Here is an 18,266-nt window from a genome sequence, read left to right as displayed (position 1 = left end):
AGGGAAAAGTAATCCTGGGTAAAACACCATCCTTAAAGACAGCAAGTTGAAACTATTTACTCCCCAATCTCTTGTCCTTTGCTTTTTTATTCTTAAGTGCTCTGCTCCAGGGATCTAGCATTCTAGGAATCTGTCCATCTGGCTGAGCAGAGTCCATCCAGCCCAGTCGGAGAGCTCTGCCATAGCCCATAGGCCTACCAGGAAAAATAAAATGGTGTCAAGGAAGAGAAACTTCAGAAGAAAAAGAAAGAGTTGTATCTCATGGGATTGAAAGAAAAAAATAAACAACTGTTGTGCCACTCTGCCCAGCTCTTCCCAGCCCCAGCCCCAGCAAGTCTCACCTCACTAACACTTACTTTTCACCTGTATCTGTAATCTCTGGCTCTGTTTCTGGACAGAGGAAGTCATGCTCTGTGCCTGGCACCAGTAAGACCCTGAGTTTTCTCTCCATATGGTGGGGATACAGAATTCTGGGGAGCTTCTCCAGCCTGACCCCAGGGACCATCTGTCTCTGAAGAAGTGAAACTGGAGCTGGACATCTGACCTCTGTGGAGAGAGCTGGGTCTCACAGGTCAGAGTCACTTCTCCTCCTTCAGTGGGCTGGGTGGAGCTGGCTCTCAGCACAGGACGTGGAAACAGCTCTAAAGAGAAGAATCAAAACAGTCCCTGGAGCAGTGAGGCTTGTAACTGCTCTGGAGAAAAACACAGTTCATCCTCAGCACGAGCAAGCAGAGCATACAAAGGCAGGCAGAAGAGATGCCACCTTTGATTACTAATATCCTTCAGCCCAAAGCACAGTAGTACTTTCTCTGTTCCTTGTAGGACTGTGCCCTGAGGTTCAATGGTATTACAGTCCACCCTCTTTATCCTCTACAATCTCAGGGGTCCTCCTTTAGACTAACTTATTTCACAAAATAATGAAGGCTTTACCTTGGACTTCGATTTTGACCGAGTTTGAAGAAACCAACTGATCATTTTCCTTAACTCCAGTACAGTGATATTTGCCATTGTCCTTCAGACTTGCCTGATGAATATGGAAGTCAATCAACATTTCCACTGGTATCTCCATAGTGTGATCTTCCAGGACTTTTCCATTCTTGTACAGCTTTATAGTTTTCAGTACTGTGTTTGCCTTTGCTCGGCATCTCAGAATTACAGATTCTTTTTCAAACACATCAAGTGGAGCCTGCAGGATCAGGTTGGCTGTAGGAAACACATGGACAGTTGTTTGTTTCATCTGATTGTTTCTCCCTTCTTTTCATTATTATTCCAATAGATTTTATAAGAAAGGGACTAGGAAAAAGGATTCTTAAAATAATTATCATTTCTTTTTTTCTGGTCTTATCGATCTATCTATCTATTTTATTTTTTGGCCATGATGCGCGGCTTGCGGGATCTTAGTTCCCCAGCTAGGGATCAAACCCATGCCCCTGAAATGGAAGTGTGGAGTCCAAACCACTGGACAACCTGGGAAATCCCTCTTTTTTTCTGGTTTTAAAAGGAACACATATGTTTGAGAAAATTTTGTAAACGGAAATGTAAATTAATCTTGTCATCTCACCACCCAGATTTTTTCAAGTTCTTTTTTCTATGTACATGTATATGAGAGTCTGTGTGTATTTCTTTCCTTTTTATGAAATTAAAATATTTATCTACTTGATAAGTTGCTTTTCACTTACTTTGCTATGAACACTTTCCTATGTCATCAATATCATTCCCTAATCTGGTTTTCAATGACCACAGAGTTTTCCTACAATGGCAGTAAGGTAATTTATTTAATGAGTTTTCTTTTCTTGACCATTTAATGTTCTTCAATTTTGGTTGTGTATATCTATGATTATTTCAGTAGGTAAATTCTTAAGAGGGGAATTGTCAGGTCAAAGAAGCTCTTAGCTCTTTGCTACTATACTGCTTCCTTGTTCACTAAATTAAAGAGCATTATAACTAGAAAGATACTGCTTCAACTCAAAACAGGTGGCTTTGGGACAGAAATGGAAATTTCTGTCTATCTATCTAACTATCTAGCTATCTGTCAAATATTAACAAATCCTCATGTAGATTATTATTCCAAATAAATTTTATAAGCCTCAAACTATACATAGTTTCAGAAACCATTCAGATAAATTGCTTCTCAAATTTCCTTTTTCCTGAGCAGCTTGTAAAATATATAAATTCCTGGGCCCTATTTCTATAGCTTTTGAATTAGTAAATATAGCTGAGTTCTGGGTAACTTTATTATTTCTAAACTTTTTTCTTTGATTTCTTTCCCACCTGGAGAAAAGAGCAAGCCCACAGGATTACTCAGGGGTGAGTCCTGGGCCTGGCATCTGTAATCTCCAGATTCATGGACCTCATGGGTGTTTCCTGAGGTTTCACTTTGTATTTCTCCCAGAAGATACCAACGGTACCATTTTATTTTCTCTGATGCATCCAAGTGAAACGCTTTGCAAGTCAGTGTCACATTCTCTCCTTGGAAGACAGTGGTCCATGGAGAATGGAGGAAAATTACAGATTTTGGTTCAGTTGCTGTGGATGAAAGAGAAAGAATCTGAGGTGGAGTGGCCTGCAGTCCCCATCACAGTGGTTTGTGAGGCCCAGACTGGAGGTCCTGGCTTTGGAGAATCCCTAAGAAATCCCCCTGGGAAGGTCACTGATTGCTCAAGTCTGTGTTTCAACTAAAACAATCACCCAGCAGAAAGTGATTGCTGAGGGGATGACAATGAGCAAAATGATTTCAAGAGGGTGATACCAGGCAAGGTTCACTGCCATATGTCAATGGGAAAAAAATGGTAGGTTAGTCTGTTATGGAATTGGATCCTGGGAAATGTCATCCCCTGCCCCTGCCACTTCATCATGTTCATAAACTCATAAGAACTTCCCAGGGAGTTGTTAAAATCACAATTTTGCACTTTCCAAAAAAGGATAAATCATATTAAGATTTTGGCACTGGAAAAAGCTTGAGAGATTAACTTGTCTAACACCTTCATCTTATAGATTATGCCCAGGAAATGCTCAGAAAAATCCCATCATAGCTAATTGTGGTAGAGCAAGGAATGGACAAGTTGTTAGCTAGAATCCAGAGGTGATCTAATTAAGGATGAAACACTGGGCAGCTGATTTTGGACAGGAGAGAGGTGATAGTGAGTTCTTGCTATTTATGAGTCCTCAAATATCCAAAATACTCTCTGACCCAAAAGATTGGCAATTAAGTGTTAGAACTTAAAAAAAATGTGGGATACAGACAATTTGTCTTCTCCCTCAATCTCCTCTTTTTGTGCATTTCTTCCTTTTAAGAGACCATTTGTTGGATGTTCTTATGCTCCCTACACATTTCCTGGAGGATTTTACTCCTAAAACTTTAGAGAATGCAACATTCCCACTGGTATCTCCACAGTGTGATGTTTTCAGAGAAGTTTTGCAGACTTGCTGATTGGAGAACGTCTTATCCCAAGTCCTGCACATTTGATATGGAGTTAAGATGTCCTGCCTTCTTATCTGGGGTCCATTTGCAATAAGAGTAAGGGCAGGACCTAGTGAAGGCCAGGAGTTTCTTGTACATTTGCTGCTTCTTCCAGGGAGCGTCAGAGGATGACCACATGGCTATCCTAGTTCTTGGGCAATGCCAATAGACCAGGTGACACTTTCACATCTTTGCCGACCTCAGCAAGAGAAACAGGAGATATTAGAGATCCTCAGGCAATCATCACAAATATTTCATATTTATTAGGGAGACACTCTTATCCAGGGACACTGAAGTACATAAGAAAGGAGAACTCACCAAACTGTCCACCGACAGGAGCTGTAAAAATATAAAGAGGCAGAGATGAGCACAGAGCAAGGAACCTTTGGCTTTTCAAAGGGAATGCTTGTTTTTTTTTTCATTCATTTATTATTTCTTTCATTAAAATTTATTTTTTAATGTAATAGTCATTTGTCAAATGTCTATTTATACTGGTCATTGTGCTTGGACTAAAGCGTGAATAAAAAAGATGAATAAAAAATGGTATCTGATAAAAGAAGTTGATTGGTGGGATAAACAGAAACCCGAAGCAAAATAATATAATTATAATACAGGGTATAAGTGCAGTAACAGAAATACACATGGGCATCTTGAAGGCAGAAGGGTCACCCATCCCAGTATGTAGGGTCTGTGTATGTGAGTCAGTGTGTGGCAAAGAGGGTGGGTGGACCATGAAAGATACCTGAAGGAAGTGATGCTTGAGAAGACTGAATGTGAACATAGGAGTCAGCCAGGCAAAGGTGTTGTGTGTGGCAAGAGCTGATGGGGGGGTGTAATTAAGACAGAAAGGGCACAGATGTGAAGAAATAGCACTGGTGTTTAGAAGTTGAATGCCGGAGTGGTTCTGGAAGGTAGAGAGTTTAGGGGAAATCAAATTAGACAGATAGGCAGGGCCTAAGTTATGGATGGTATGTAGCTATGGTTTCATCATAAAAGTAACAGGGAGCCATGGAAACGTTTCAAGTAGGAAAGTGACAAGATTAAAAGTTGTAACTTATTGGAGCACTCTGGCAGATGTAAAGCAGAAGGACTGGACGGAAGGCAGAGCAAGAGATGATGATATTTAATTTTCTTCAGAATGTTTATCTGAAATTATTTTGCTTGTTTACTTTGTTTGTTTACTTTCCCTTCTCTAGAATAGAAGCTATGTGAAAGCAGGGTCTTCTCATGTTCACCAAATATCACGCAGAATTTACAACAGTGCCTGCTTTATAAGAGACATTTCGTAAACATTTATTGAGTAATGAATTAATTAAAGTACTACATTAGTAAGTATTTCTACTCGGGAGGATACGGGTTTGAGAAAGGGATACTGGAGAGGCAGAGGAGGCAAAATTGACTAGTTTGTAAACTGATTACACATTCCAGATGAGGGAGAGATTTGATTCATTCATTCAACAGAAATTTGTGGAATGCCAACTGTATCTAGGAACTGGACAAGGCAATGGAAATCCAGCAGTGAGCAAAAGGGATATTATCCCTGTACACATGGGAATGATGAGAAGTAATCCAAACCTAAGTGTTATAATCAGAGCAATGGATTATTTGCTATTTTCTAAATATCTTGGCACCATGGATTTGTATTGTTTTATAAGTAGCTAATATTTTTCTGAGTGTATTCTCTGTGGTAGATATTCACATACATTATTTCATGTAATCTTAACTATCCCTATGAGGAAAGTTCTATGATTATCTCCATTTTACAGACCAGAAACTGTTTAAGTAGCTGTTAAGGGCAGAATTGAGTTTTTAACCCATTTATTTGAACCCATCCTGTTTGACCCCAAAGCACATGTTCCTGGCCATTACCCTATCCTGCTCCTTTGTTTTGGTGCCACACTAGGATGTGCTTCCTATTTCTGGAGTATTCCATGCAGCTTCCAACTATGGGGTCTTTTTTTCTCACATTGTGCTGCACCTCATCCCTGCCCCCTCCATCTCCTACTGTCTATCTGTTTCATGAAGTCATTACCAGCTACTTGGCATATAGTTTGTTAACCACTTTTATGATCATTGGTAACTTTGCTTGGACAATTGTTTAACTGAGATCTTGTTACATAGATATTTCTTGTACATTGGCCTTGTTGAAGGCCCTTCTATATCATGAGCTTCCTAAGCACAGAAATGCTGCCTCCCGTGTCTTCCCATCATTCTCAGCACCTAGCATAGTGCTGTGTATTAATGTTACTAAATAATTTGTTGAACAAATATGTTTTATTCTAATATTTTCAACTTTGGTAAAAAATGAACCAGTTGATATGTGTGAATTGATAGACTTATACACACCCACAGGCACAAAGAGAATGTCACATGTTGGGAGTGACATGAGCAAGATGGTAGAAGAGGAGGTCTCTAGTCTTTGTCTCCACCCTCTACAGAAACAAAGTTTTGGCAGCCATCTACAAAAAAAAACTGAGAGCTTTGAGATCTAGAGATTGTGAAACCCCATTGGAGCCCAAGACCAAGGAGGGCCACTTTGAGAAGACAAGCACATGTACTGGTAGAAGACTCACTGACTATGATCCCAGCTATAGACTGAAAGCTGCCTTATTCTCCTGTAAACTCAACTCTAGCTCCACTTGTCCATGGTCCTGCCACCAGCATTTTCTGCTGAGGAATCCATGCTCATCCATGCCCTTGGTAGCAAGCCCACCAGCCTCAGACCTGAGTTCTATTGCTGAAGCAGTTCTGTGACCGAGATCCAGTCCCACTCGACTGTAGTCCAAAGCAGTCTTGCCTGCCCAGTGTTCTACCCAGGGACCCAGTGAAAGCCACACCTGTAATCACCCCTGACAACAGAACTTCATGTCTTGAACTTGACTGTGGTCCTTAAAGTCATCCTGTGACCAAACTCCAGTACTACTCTACTGAAGTTCAGGGACGTCCTGACTGCCCAGGGACCAGCCAAACAACCCAATGAGAGAATGCTCAGGGACCTAGCAGAAATCACACCCATCCATGCCCTTGGTAACAGGCTTGCCAACTTCAGACCCAAATGCAGACCCAGCAATAACAGTGAGATCCAGCTCCAGCCAAGCTCAACCATGATCCTGGAGGCAGTCCTCTAAGTTCATGGAAGAAGCAACAGTATTTAGCAGTTCAAACAAGTAAATACCAGAAAGAGCGTCTGCTTTTCTAAATTCACAGACATCAATGCACAGGTCATATTTGTCAGGCAAATATGACAACATCAAAGGAAACTAATAAAGCTCCAGTAACTCCCCTAATGATCCATGAACTGCTTGACTAACATTTCAAAATAATAGTCTTAAAGAAGCTCGATGAACTATAAGAAAAAGCAGACAAGTAAATTAATCCACAAACAAGAGATAAACAAAATGAGAAGCTTAACAAAGAAATAGAAAACAAAAAAGAACCAAACAGAAATCTTGGAGCTAAAGAATACAATGACTAAGCTCAAAAATTCAATAGACACCTTCAATAGCAGAAGTGATCATGCAGGAGAAAGAATCAGTATATTCAAAGACAAGCCATTTCATATTACCCAGTTAGAGGAACAGAAAGAAAGAAGACCGAAAAAGAGTGAAGACGATCTAGGTGGTTTATGGGATAACATTAAACCAATCTATATATACATTATTGAAGTCCCAGAAGGAGCAGAGAATAAGAGCGAAAGATTCTTTAAAGAAATAATTTAAAAATTCCCAAATCTGGGGAGGGAATTGAGCATCTAGATCCACGATTCCCAAAGGATCCCAAATAAGCTAGACATCAAAAGGTCCAAGACATATTATAATCAAACTCTCAAAAGTCAAAGACAAAGAGAAAGTTTTGAAATCAGCAGAAGAAAAGCAACTCATCACACACAAGGGAACCCTAATAATCCTAAAGTGGATTTATCAGTAGAAAAATTGCAGATCAGGAGAGAGTGGGATAATTAAAATACTGAAAGAAAAAACCCTGCCAACCCAAAGTACGATACATGGCAAAGCTGTCCTTTGAAAATGAAGGCGAGATAAAGACTTCCCAAGATAAACAAAAGCTGGGAAAGTTAACTACCATAAAACCTGTTGTAAAGAAAAGCTAAAGGAAGTTCATCAAGTTGAAATTAAAGGACACTAACTAGCAACATGAAAACACAAGAAATTATAAAATTCACTGTTAAAGGTGAGTATATATATGGTTTGACATGATTTTTCAGCTTTGTGATGGTGCAAAAGCAATATGCATTTGGTAGAAAACATACTTTGAACTTTGAATTTTGATCTTTTCCTGGGCCAGCAATATGTGGTATGATACTCTCTTGTGAGGCTGGGCAGCAGCAGTGTGCCAGAGCTCCCAGTCAGCCACACAGTCAAAAGGGTAAACTTACAACAATTCTGTATCTATACAGTCATTCTGTTTTTCACTTTCAGTACAGTATTCAATAAATTACATGAACTATTCAACAATTTACTATAAAATAGGATTTGTGTTAGATGATTTTGCCCAACTGTAGGCTAATGTAAGTGTTCTGAGCATGTTTAAAGCAGTTTAGGTTAGGCTATGATATTCAGTAGGCTGGGTGCATTAAATGCATTTTAGACTTATGATATTTTCTACTTATAATGAGTCTATCAAGACATAACCTCATCATGAATTGAGGAAGATCTGTATAGCTATATTCAGACTACTCTGAATACTGGGTCTTATTCTATTCAGTCTGCTATGAAAAAAATGCCATACTGGGTAGCTTATAAACAACAGTAATTTATTTCTCAAAGCTCTGGAGGCTGGAAAGTCTGATATCAAAGCACTGGCAGACTCATCTCCAGTACAGTGCACTTCATCATAGACAGCTATCTTTTCACTATAATCTCATATGGAAGAAAGCATAAGAGGGCTCTCTTTGGCCTCTTTTATGAGCGCACTAATCTCTTTCATGATGGTTCTGCCCTCATGACATAATCATCTCCCAAACGTCCCACCATTTCCTAATACTATCACCTTCGGTGTCAAAATTTTAACATATGAAGTTTGAGGGGAAACAAACATTCAGACCATAGCATCCTATATAGTGGTATATAAATCACTTTTAATTCTAGTGAAAAGAGTTTAAAAAGACAAAGGTATTAAAAATAACTATAGCTAAAACAATTTGTTAATGTATATACAATATAAAATATGTAAATTGTGATATCTATAACAAAATGGGGGGAGAACTAAAAGTGTAGAGTTTTAATATGTGATTGAAATACATTTCTTAACTTAAATTGTCTGTTATATTTTATAAGGTCCCATAGTCATCACAAAGAAAAAAACTGAAATAGGTATACAAAGACCCCTAAAAGCTAAAACTATCTTGAACCAGAAGAACAAAACTGGAGGCATTATACTCCCTGACTTCAAATTTTATTACAAAGCTATGGTAATCAAAGCTAGCATAAAAATAGACATATAGATCAATGGATCAAGAACAGAGAGCCCAGAAATAAGTCCACACCTTTACAGTCAACTGATCTTCAAAAGGGGTGCCAAAAACACACAAGGGGGAAAGAATAGTTCTTCCCGTAAATCATTCTGCAAACACTGAATATCCACATGAAAAAAAAATTGGATCCTTATATATCACCATGTACAAAAATCAATTCAAAGTAGATTAATGACTTAAATATATGACCTGAAACTGTAAAACTACTAAAAGAGAACATAGAGAGAAAGCTTCTTGGCATTGATCTGGGACATGAGTTTTGGATATAACCCCAAAAGCATAGGAAACAAAAGTAATAACTAAAACAAATGGGATTGCATCAAAAGTAAAAGCTTTTCACAACAAAGGAAACAACAATATAAAGAGTAACCTATGAAATGGGAGAAAATATATGCAAACCATATATCCAATAAGGGGTTAATATATAAAATGTCTAAGGAACTCTAACAAATCAACAGCAAAATACAAATAACCTGATTAAAAAACAGTTAAGGACATGAATAGATATTCTTAATAGAAGACATAAAAGTGTCCAAAAGTATATAAAAAGATGCTCAACATTAGTAATCATCAGGGAAGTGCAAATCAAAACCAGGAGATAACACCTCACACCAGTTAGAATGGCTATTACCAAATAGACAAAAGATAACAAGCATTGATGAAGAAACCTTGTACACTGTTGGTAAGAATATAAATTCACACAGTCATTATGCAGAAACAGTATGGAAGTTCCTAAAAAAAATAAAACTATCATATGATCTAGCAATCCCACTTCTGGGTATGTATCTGAAGGAAATAAAATCAGTATCTTGATGAGATTCCTGCACTCCCATATTCATTGCAGCATTATTCACAGTAGCTAAAATATTGAAACAATCTAAGTGTCTGTCAACTGATTAATGGATGAAGAAAATGTGATGTATAATAATATTCCTCTGCATATATATATATGCAGCGGAATATTATTCAGCTTTAAGAAAAAGAAAAAAATCCTGCCATTGTGAAAACATAGATAAACCTACAGAACATTATGCTAAATGAAATAAGCCAGAGAAAGACTAATACTGCATGATCTCACTTACATGTAGAATCTGAAAAAGTTGAACTCACAAAAGCAGAGAATAAAATGGTGTTTGCCAGGCAGTGAGTAGGATGTAGGGGAACTGGGGAGATGTTGGTCAGAGGAAATGAACTTTCAGTTGTAAGATGAAGAAGTACTGGATATCTAATGTAGAGTATGGTGACTAATAATGTTTTGTTGAAATTTGCTGAGAGTTCATACCACACACACACACACACACACACACACACACACACACACGGTAATTATGTGAAGTGAGAGAAATGTTAACTAGCTGATTGTGGTTATTACTGCATAATATATATATATATATCAAAACATCTCGTACATCTTAAATATATACAATTTTTATTTGTCAATTATACTTCAATAAACCTGGAGGGAAAAAGAAAGAATGTCATGCATCTTAGGTTTTTCCCTTGCCTTGCCCACTTCCCCCTGTGAGTCTCAGCCTTTGTCTCCCCCTCCCTGTGTTCTTTTTCTGACAATCACAGCTGTGGATTGCATTTGTGTGCAAAAGAAGGAGACATCTTTTGTATTAGAAAACTTTCCCTCCCATGTCCAGCACCATGGTCTGGCATTGTCATACAAGGGATAAACACTCCTCCTCTGCAGAGATAAAACTAGGGTCTTCTCTGAATGAGACAATATGAACAAGCAAACATAATACATTTTCTGGACTTTATCAGGTAATATTTGTTGTAGAAAAAAATGAATAAACCCTTAAGTGTTGTGGTCACTGTGGTTTCCTTCTTTGTAAAGTTGAAGCTCTGACCACGCTTTCAGCCTCAAGGGAGAAATCTCTGAGCTATACAGTGAAGCCAGAGAATATAATCTCCCCAGGCAGAAAAGAATCTCTGAGCAGGGGCTGAGCCCCAAGAAAAGGCCAGGTCCATGGTAGAGACATGCTGTCCCAACCCCACCCAGGGCCCACGTTGAGCTGTTCTACTTACCCAGGACCAGAAGTGATACCCACAGCAGCATGAAGACTTGGCCTGCCCAGGGCTAAGACCAAAAGAGAGGTTTTCTCAGGAATACCAGGTTTGGCCTTGATCTTACAGTTGTACACTGTCACAGTAGCCCCAAGGAAGACATCTGAGAAGGAGCTTTTTCAAAGCAGGGTGCATTAGTAAATTAGAAAAAAGGAAGTGGAAGTACCCATCCTCAACTACTAATCAAAGTTTCCTGCCCAGTGATCAAAGTGAAAAAATAAATGTTAGGGTTTTTTAAAAGCTCATATCCTTGACCCCACATTTCTATTGCTTGGAAAATACCTTAAGGAAAGTATGGAAGATAGCTTTAAAATAATGTTTTTGTGACATTATTCATAATAGCCAAAACACTTGAAGCAACATAATAGGACTGCTTAAGAATATTCTGATACATCTAAACAATGACATAAAATGCAGACATTAAGAATGAGATAAAGTTGCACATATAAGAAGGCAAGACAACCTTGATTAATGTGAAGAGAAAAAAGTGAGGAGTAGATTGGTATTTGTAGTCTTAACACATTGGGGTAGATGTAAAAAATAGAGTACATGTGTATATAAACTGACAAAGTATCCTTTTTTCTTTCCTGGAAAGTATACCTAAAATAGTGGTTATATTTGAAGAACTATGGATGGGAAAGAGACATTTTATTTTATGTCTTTCTATACTGTTTAACTTTTAAAAAATTACTATGTTTGTGAATTGATTTTATAAATTTTTAAAACTCAAGTTTCCATCCTGGTATACTGACAGCAAAGATCACTAAGACATTAGCTGCCATGAGAAATGTCAGCTCCTTATTTTCAAATAGTTTTCCCCACCCTTTCTTTCTGAGTCCATATCTTGGTCTTCTTAAGGGGACATTTAATCTCATATCTGCAAATGCATATCACCTTACATACATTATGTTATATCCTACCTACTTCATTCTGAGACAAGAAAAGCATATAAGGGTAAATAGAGATTATTCCATCTCACTCCAGCAGGAGGACCTCAAGGGAACAAAGAGCTTTTACTTGTTTTTGAATCTAATACAAATAGCTCTGCTACATATATTCTTGTATAGGTCTCTCGATGCATGTGGGCATGCATATTTGTTGAATATATACCTGGGAGTAGAATTCCTGGCTCTTAAAATTATTTTAGAAGGCTCAGTTTAGAAGATACTACTAAATTATTTTGAAGAGTGGTTGTGCTAATTCCTACCTTGTCAACCAGTGTGTGAGAGTTCTTGTTGCTGTAAAATATTTACTGATATTGGTATTATAATCTTGTAAACTTCAGCCACTGTGCTAGGATTATCTTAATGCAGTTTTAATTTTCATGTCCCTGGTGAATTATGCAATTGAGCATCTTTTCATATTCTAATTGGTGAATTGGATATTCTTTTAATCTCACTGGTCATTTTTTCTTTTCATGCCTTAAAATACAAATTTTATTTCATCTGGCTTGCAATTTTTCTTGTGTGATATCATTGTCTGGTTTTGGTAGTGTGATGCTGGTCTCATAAAATGACTTCAGAAGTGTTCTTTCCTCTGCAATTTTTTGGAATAGTTTGAGAAGGATAGGTGTTAAGTCTTCTCTAAATGTTTGGTAGAATTCACCTGTGAAGCCATCTGATCCTGGACTTTTGTTTTTTGGGAAATTTTAAATTACTGATTCAATTTTATTACTGGTAATTGGTCTGTTCATATTTTCTATTTCTTCCTGGTTCAGTCTTGGGAGATTTTATCTTTCTAAGAATTTGTTCATTTCTTCCAGGTTGTCTATTTTATTGGCATATAGTTTTTTGCAGATGAAATGATACTACAGATAGAAAATCCTAAAGATGCCACCAGAAAACTACTAGAGCTCATTAATGATTTCAGTAAAGTTGCAGGATACAAAATTAATATACAGAAGTCTGTTGCATTTCTATATACTAACAACAAACTATCAGAAGAAAAATTAAGGAAACAATCCCATTTACCATCAAATCAAAAAGAATAAAATACCTAGGAATAAACCTACCTAAGGAGGTAAAAAGTCTGTATACAGAAAATTATAAAACACTGATGAAACAAATTGAAGATGACACAAGTGGATGGAAAGCTATACCATGTTCTTGGATTGGAAGAATTAATATTGTTAAAATGACCATACTAGCCCAAGGCAATCTACAGATTTAATGCAATTCCTATCAAAATACCAATGGCATTTTTTTCCCAGACCACAACAAACAATTTTAAAATTTGTATGGAAGCACAGTAAACCTTGAAGAGGCAAAACAATTTTAAGAAAAAAGAACAGAGCTTCCAAACAGCTTGAAACTAGGTACTGAGATACTCCTCTTAGGAACTCTGAGAGTTCTTGGCATATCCTCAAATACTGGGAGCATTTAAAAATATAATAATCTGTTTGAAGAAGCACAAAGATTTGAGAGATGACAAAGAGCTGGAGCAGGGTTGAATAATAAGTTTTATCTCCTACATGAGGCCACTCTTCAATATTGGGAGAGGCCTTCATTTCATCTACTGTATACAAACCATAACAGAGTCAAGCAAAATAAAGAAACAGAGGAATATATTCCAAATAAAAGAACAAGATAAAACCTAGAAAGAAAAAAAACCTTAATGAAATAGAGATAAGTAATTTACCTGATAAAATGTTCAAAGTAATGGTCATAATGATGCTCACTGACCTGGGGAGAAGAATGGATGGACACAGGAAAACTTCAACAAAAAGAGGGAAAATATGAGAAAGTACCAAATAGAAATCACTGCTGAAGAATACAATAACTGAACTGAAAAATACACTAGACAGATTCAACAGAAGACTAGATGAAGCATAAAAGAGGATGAGTCAACTTTAAGACAAGGCCGCAGAACTCACCCAATCAGAGCAGCAAAAAATAAATTGAGTAATTTTTTTTTAAAAGTGAAGATAGCTTAAGTAGCTTATGAGGCAAAACCCAATGGACACACATTCAACTTATAGGTGTCCCAGAAGGAGAGGAGAGAGAGAAAATAGCAGAAATCTTGAAGAAATAATGGATGAAAACTTCCCTAACCTGGGTAAAGAAATAGGCATTCAGATCCACGAAGTTCCGAGTTTAAATAAGATGAATCCAAAGAAACCTACACCAAGACACATTATAATTAAAATGTCAAAATTAAAGACAGAGAGAGAATGTTAAAGAGCAGCAAGAGTGAAATATTTTGTTATGTATAAAGGAACACTCATAAGACTAACAGTAGATTTTTCAGCAGAAACTTTGTAGGCCAGAAAGGAGTAGAATGATATATTCAAAGTGTTGAAACAAAAAATAAAAAATCCAACGAATAATACTTTACCCAGAAAAGTTATCTGGTAGAATTTAAGGAGAGAGAAAGGGTTTTCCATACAAGCAAAAGCTAAAGGAGTTTTCACCACTAAACTGGCCTAACAAGAACTGTTAGGAAGACTTATTAAAATGAAAAAAAAAGTTTAATTTCTAACAAGAAAACATACGAGAGAAAATATTTCACTGGAAAGGTAAATATATAGTAAATTTAGTGGTTTAATCACTTATAAAGCTAGTATAAAGATTAAAAGACAAAAGCAGTAAAAACAACTATTACAATCATTAGTTAAGGGATATACAAGACATAAAGATATAAACTGTGAGGTGGAAAGTAAAAATGTTGAGATATAGGGATCAAACTTATGTTGTTATCAATTTAAAATAGAATGTTATGTTATTATACAAAAGCCTCCTGGTAACCACAAAACAATCCTTTAGTAAATACCAAGAGACAGAGAGAGAGAGAGAGAGAGAGAGAGTAATGTAAGCATAACAGTAAAAAAATAATTCATCAAACCACAAAGGAAGAGAACAAGATTCAATAAGTGGTGCTGGGAAACTGGAGAGCTACATGTAAAAGGATGAAATTAGTACATTTTCTCACACCATATACAAAAATAGACTCAAGATGGATTAAAGACCTAAATGTAATATGTGAAAAAGCTCTTAGGAGAGAACAGAGGCAAAACACTCTTTGACATCAATTGCAGCAATATTTTTATGGATCAGTCTCCTAAGGGAAAAGAACCAATAGCAAAAATAAACAATGGGACCTAATTAAATTTAAAAGTTTTTGCAAAGCAAAGGAAACCATCAACAAAATGAAAAGATAACCTACTGAATGGGAGAAAATATTTGCAATAAGCTCATACAACTCAACATCAAAAACAAACAAACCAGCAAAAAACAGAATTAAAAATGCACAGAAGAATTCAATACACATTTTTCCAAAGAGTAAATGCAGATGATCAACAGACACACCACTAATCATCAGGAAAATTAAAATCAAAACCACAATGAGATATCACCTCACACATGTCAGAATGGCTATCATCAAAAAGAAGACAAATAACAAATGTTGGTGAGGATATGGAGAAAAGGGAACCCTTGTACACAGTTGGTAGAAATGTAAATTGGTGCAGCCACTGTAGAAAACAGTATGGAGGTTCCTCAGAAAACTAAAAATTGAACTACCATGTGATCCAGTAATTCCACTTCTGAGTATACATCTAAAAAAACCAAAAACACTCATTCAAAAAGATACATGTACCCCAATGTTCATAGCAGCATTATTTACAATAGGCAAGATATGGAAGCAACCTATGAATGAATAAAGATGTGGTATATATATAGAATATATATATATATATATATATATATATATATATAGAGAGAGAGAGAGAGAGAGAGAGAGAGAGAGAGAGAGAGAATGGAATATTACTCAACCAAAAAAAAGAATGAAATTCTGCCTTTGCAGCAACATGGATGAACCTAGAGGGTACTATGCTTAGTGAAATAAGTCAAACAGAGAAAGATAAATACTGTATGTCATCACTTATATGTGGAATCTAAAAACAAAACAAGCGAATATAACAAAACAGAAAAAGATTCACAGCTATAGAGAACAAAGTAGTGATTACCAATGAGGAGAGGGAAGGGGGAGGGGCAAGATAGGGGTAGGGAATTAAGAGATACAAACTACTATGTATAAAATAAATAATTATATTCTACAGCTTAGGAAATGTAGCCATTATTTTGTAATAACTATAAATGGAGTGTAATCTATAACAATATTGAATAAGTATGTTGTACACCAGAAACCAATATAACAGTGTAAGTCAACTATGTTTCAATTAAAAATAATTATAATTTAAACTGGTACACTTTTACAGAGATACCAGGGTGATTTTAAAATTTATCTGAAAGATAACATTTAAATTTCTAAAAAATTGTGAAGATTGTTTAGGATGAAAAACTAACACTTGTAAATTTGGTGTGATAAATTCAAAAGAACAAACATGTTTGGAAACACATCAATGATTGTAATTTAATTTTGTTGAACATATAATTTCACTTGCTTGTATATTTAAATATTTTGTAGCTAAAATAATTATTCACTTAATGAAAAAAAATAATATAAAATTTGGAAAGCTATTAAAAAAGAAGAGTGCAAGAGAAGAAAAAAAAGGAACACAGAAGAACTACAAACACAAGTAGAAAAGAATTAACAAAGTGGCAATGTGTACATACTTATCAATAGTTACTTTAAATGTAAATGGACTAAATGCTCCAACCAAAATATACAGAGTGACTGACTGATAAGAAAACAAGACCCATATATATATACTGTCTAAAAGAGAGTCATTTTAGATGTAAGAACACACACAGACTCAATCGAAAGGATGAAATAAGACAGTCTATGCAAATGGAACCAAAAGAAAGCTGGAGTAGCTATACTTGTATCAGAAAAAATAGGCTTTAAAACAAAGACGGTAGTAAGAGACAAAGGTGGGCATTACATAATGATAAAGGAGTCAATCCAACAAGAGAATACATTTATAAATATTTGTGCATCCAACATAGGAGCATCTAAATATATAAAGCAAATTTTAACAGACCTAAAGGGAGAAATAGACAGTAATAGTTGTAGGGGATTTTAATGCCTCACTTACATAAGTGAATAGATCAATCAGAAAGAAAATTAATAAGGAAACATCTGCCTTAAAGGACGTGTTAGCCAGATGGACTTAACAGATACATACAGAAAGTTACACTCAAAAATAACAGAATGCACATTCTTCTCTAGGGCTCATGGAATATTTTCCAGGATAGATCATATATTAGGCTACAAAACAAGTTTTAATAAATTTATGATAATTAAAATCATATCAAGTGTCTTTCTGAACACAATATTAAACTAGAAATTAATTACATGAAGACAACAAAAATTCACATATGTGGAGATTAAACAACATACTACTGTGCTTGCTTCGGCAGCACATATACTAAAATTGGAATGGTACAGAGAAGATTAGCATGGCCCCTGTGCAAGGATGACATGCAAATTCATGAAGCATTCCATATCTTTAAAACAAACAAACCAATCCAAAAATGAGCAGAAGACCTAAATAGACATTTCTCCAAAGAAGATATACAGATTGCCAACAAACACATGAAGGGATGCTCAACATCACTAATCATTAGAGAAATGCAAATCAAAATTACCAGGAGGTATCAACTCACACCATTTAGAATGGCCATCATCAAAACATCTACAAACAATAAATGCTGGAGAGGGTGTGGAGAAAAGGGAACCCTCTTGCACTGTTGGTGGGAATGTAAATTGATACCACCATTATGGAGAACAGTATGGTGGTTCCTTAGAAAACTAAAAATAGAACTACCATACGACCCAGCACTCCCACTACTGTGCATATACTCTGAGAAAACCATAATTCAAAAAGAGTCATGTACCACAATGCTCATTGCACCTCTATTTACAATAGCCAGGCCATGGAAGCAACCTAAGGGCCCATTGACAGATGAATGTATAAAGAAGATGCAGCACATATATACAATGGAATATTACAGCCATAAAAAGAAACAAAATTGAGTTATTTGTAGTGAGGTGGATGGACCTAGAGTCTGTCATACAGAGTGAAGTAAGTCAGAAAGAGAAAAACAAATACTGTATGCTAACACATATATATGGAATCTAAAAAAAAAAAAAAGATTCTGAAGAACCTTAGGGCAGGACAGGAATAAAGACTCAGACGTAGAGAATGGACTTGAGGACACGGGGAAGGGGAAGGGTAAGCTGGGACGAAGCCTATTTACAATAGCCAGGACATGGAAGCAACCTAAGTGTCCATCGACAGATGAATGGATAAAGAAGATGTGGCACATATATACAATGGAA

At 36.3% G+C, this 18,266-nt stretch overlaps 1 protein-coding gene across 1 annotated transcript in view; it reads right to left on the bottom strand.

Annotated features, from left to right (window-relative positions):
* The window catches only part of FCRL5 (Fc receptor like 5), a 55,403-nt gene extending 44,387 nt beyond the window's left edge, over nt 1–11,016 (bottom strand). The window contains exons 1-5 of the mRNA XM_007458047.1: nt 10,986–11,016; nt 3,779–3,799; nt 2,272–2,526; nt 931–1,203; nt 364–641 (exon numbers count right to left, since the gene is read on the bottom strand). Coding sequence (XP_007458109.1) covers nt 364–641; nt 931–1,203; nt 2,272–2,526; nt 3,779–3,799; nt 10,986–11,016 — 858 coding nt within the window. The remainder of the gene's footprint in view (nt 1–363; nt 642–930; nt 1,204–2,271; nt 2,527–3,778; nt 3,800–10,985) is intronic.
* Between the last annotated feature and the right edge of the window lie 7,250 nt (nt 11,017–18,266).

This window comes from Lipotes vexillifer, unplaced genomic scaffold, assembly GCF_000442215.2.
Source record: "Lipotes vexillifer unplaced genomic scaffold, Lipotes_vexillifer_v1.1 scaffold238, whole genome shotgun sequence".
In the NCBI taxonomy this organism is placed as follows: domain Eukaryota; kingdom Metazoa; phylum Chordata; class Mammalia; order Artiodactyla; family Lipotidae; genus Lipotes; species Lipotes vexillifer.
The sequence above is the reverse complement of the archived record's forward strand: the minus strand, read 5'-3'. Positions and strand labels throughout refer to the sequence as shown.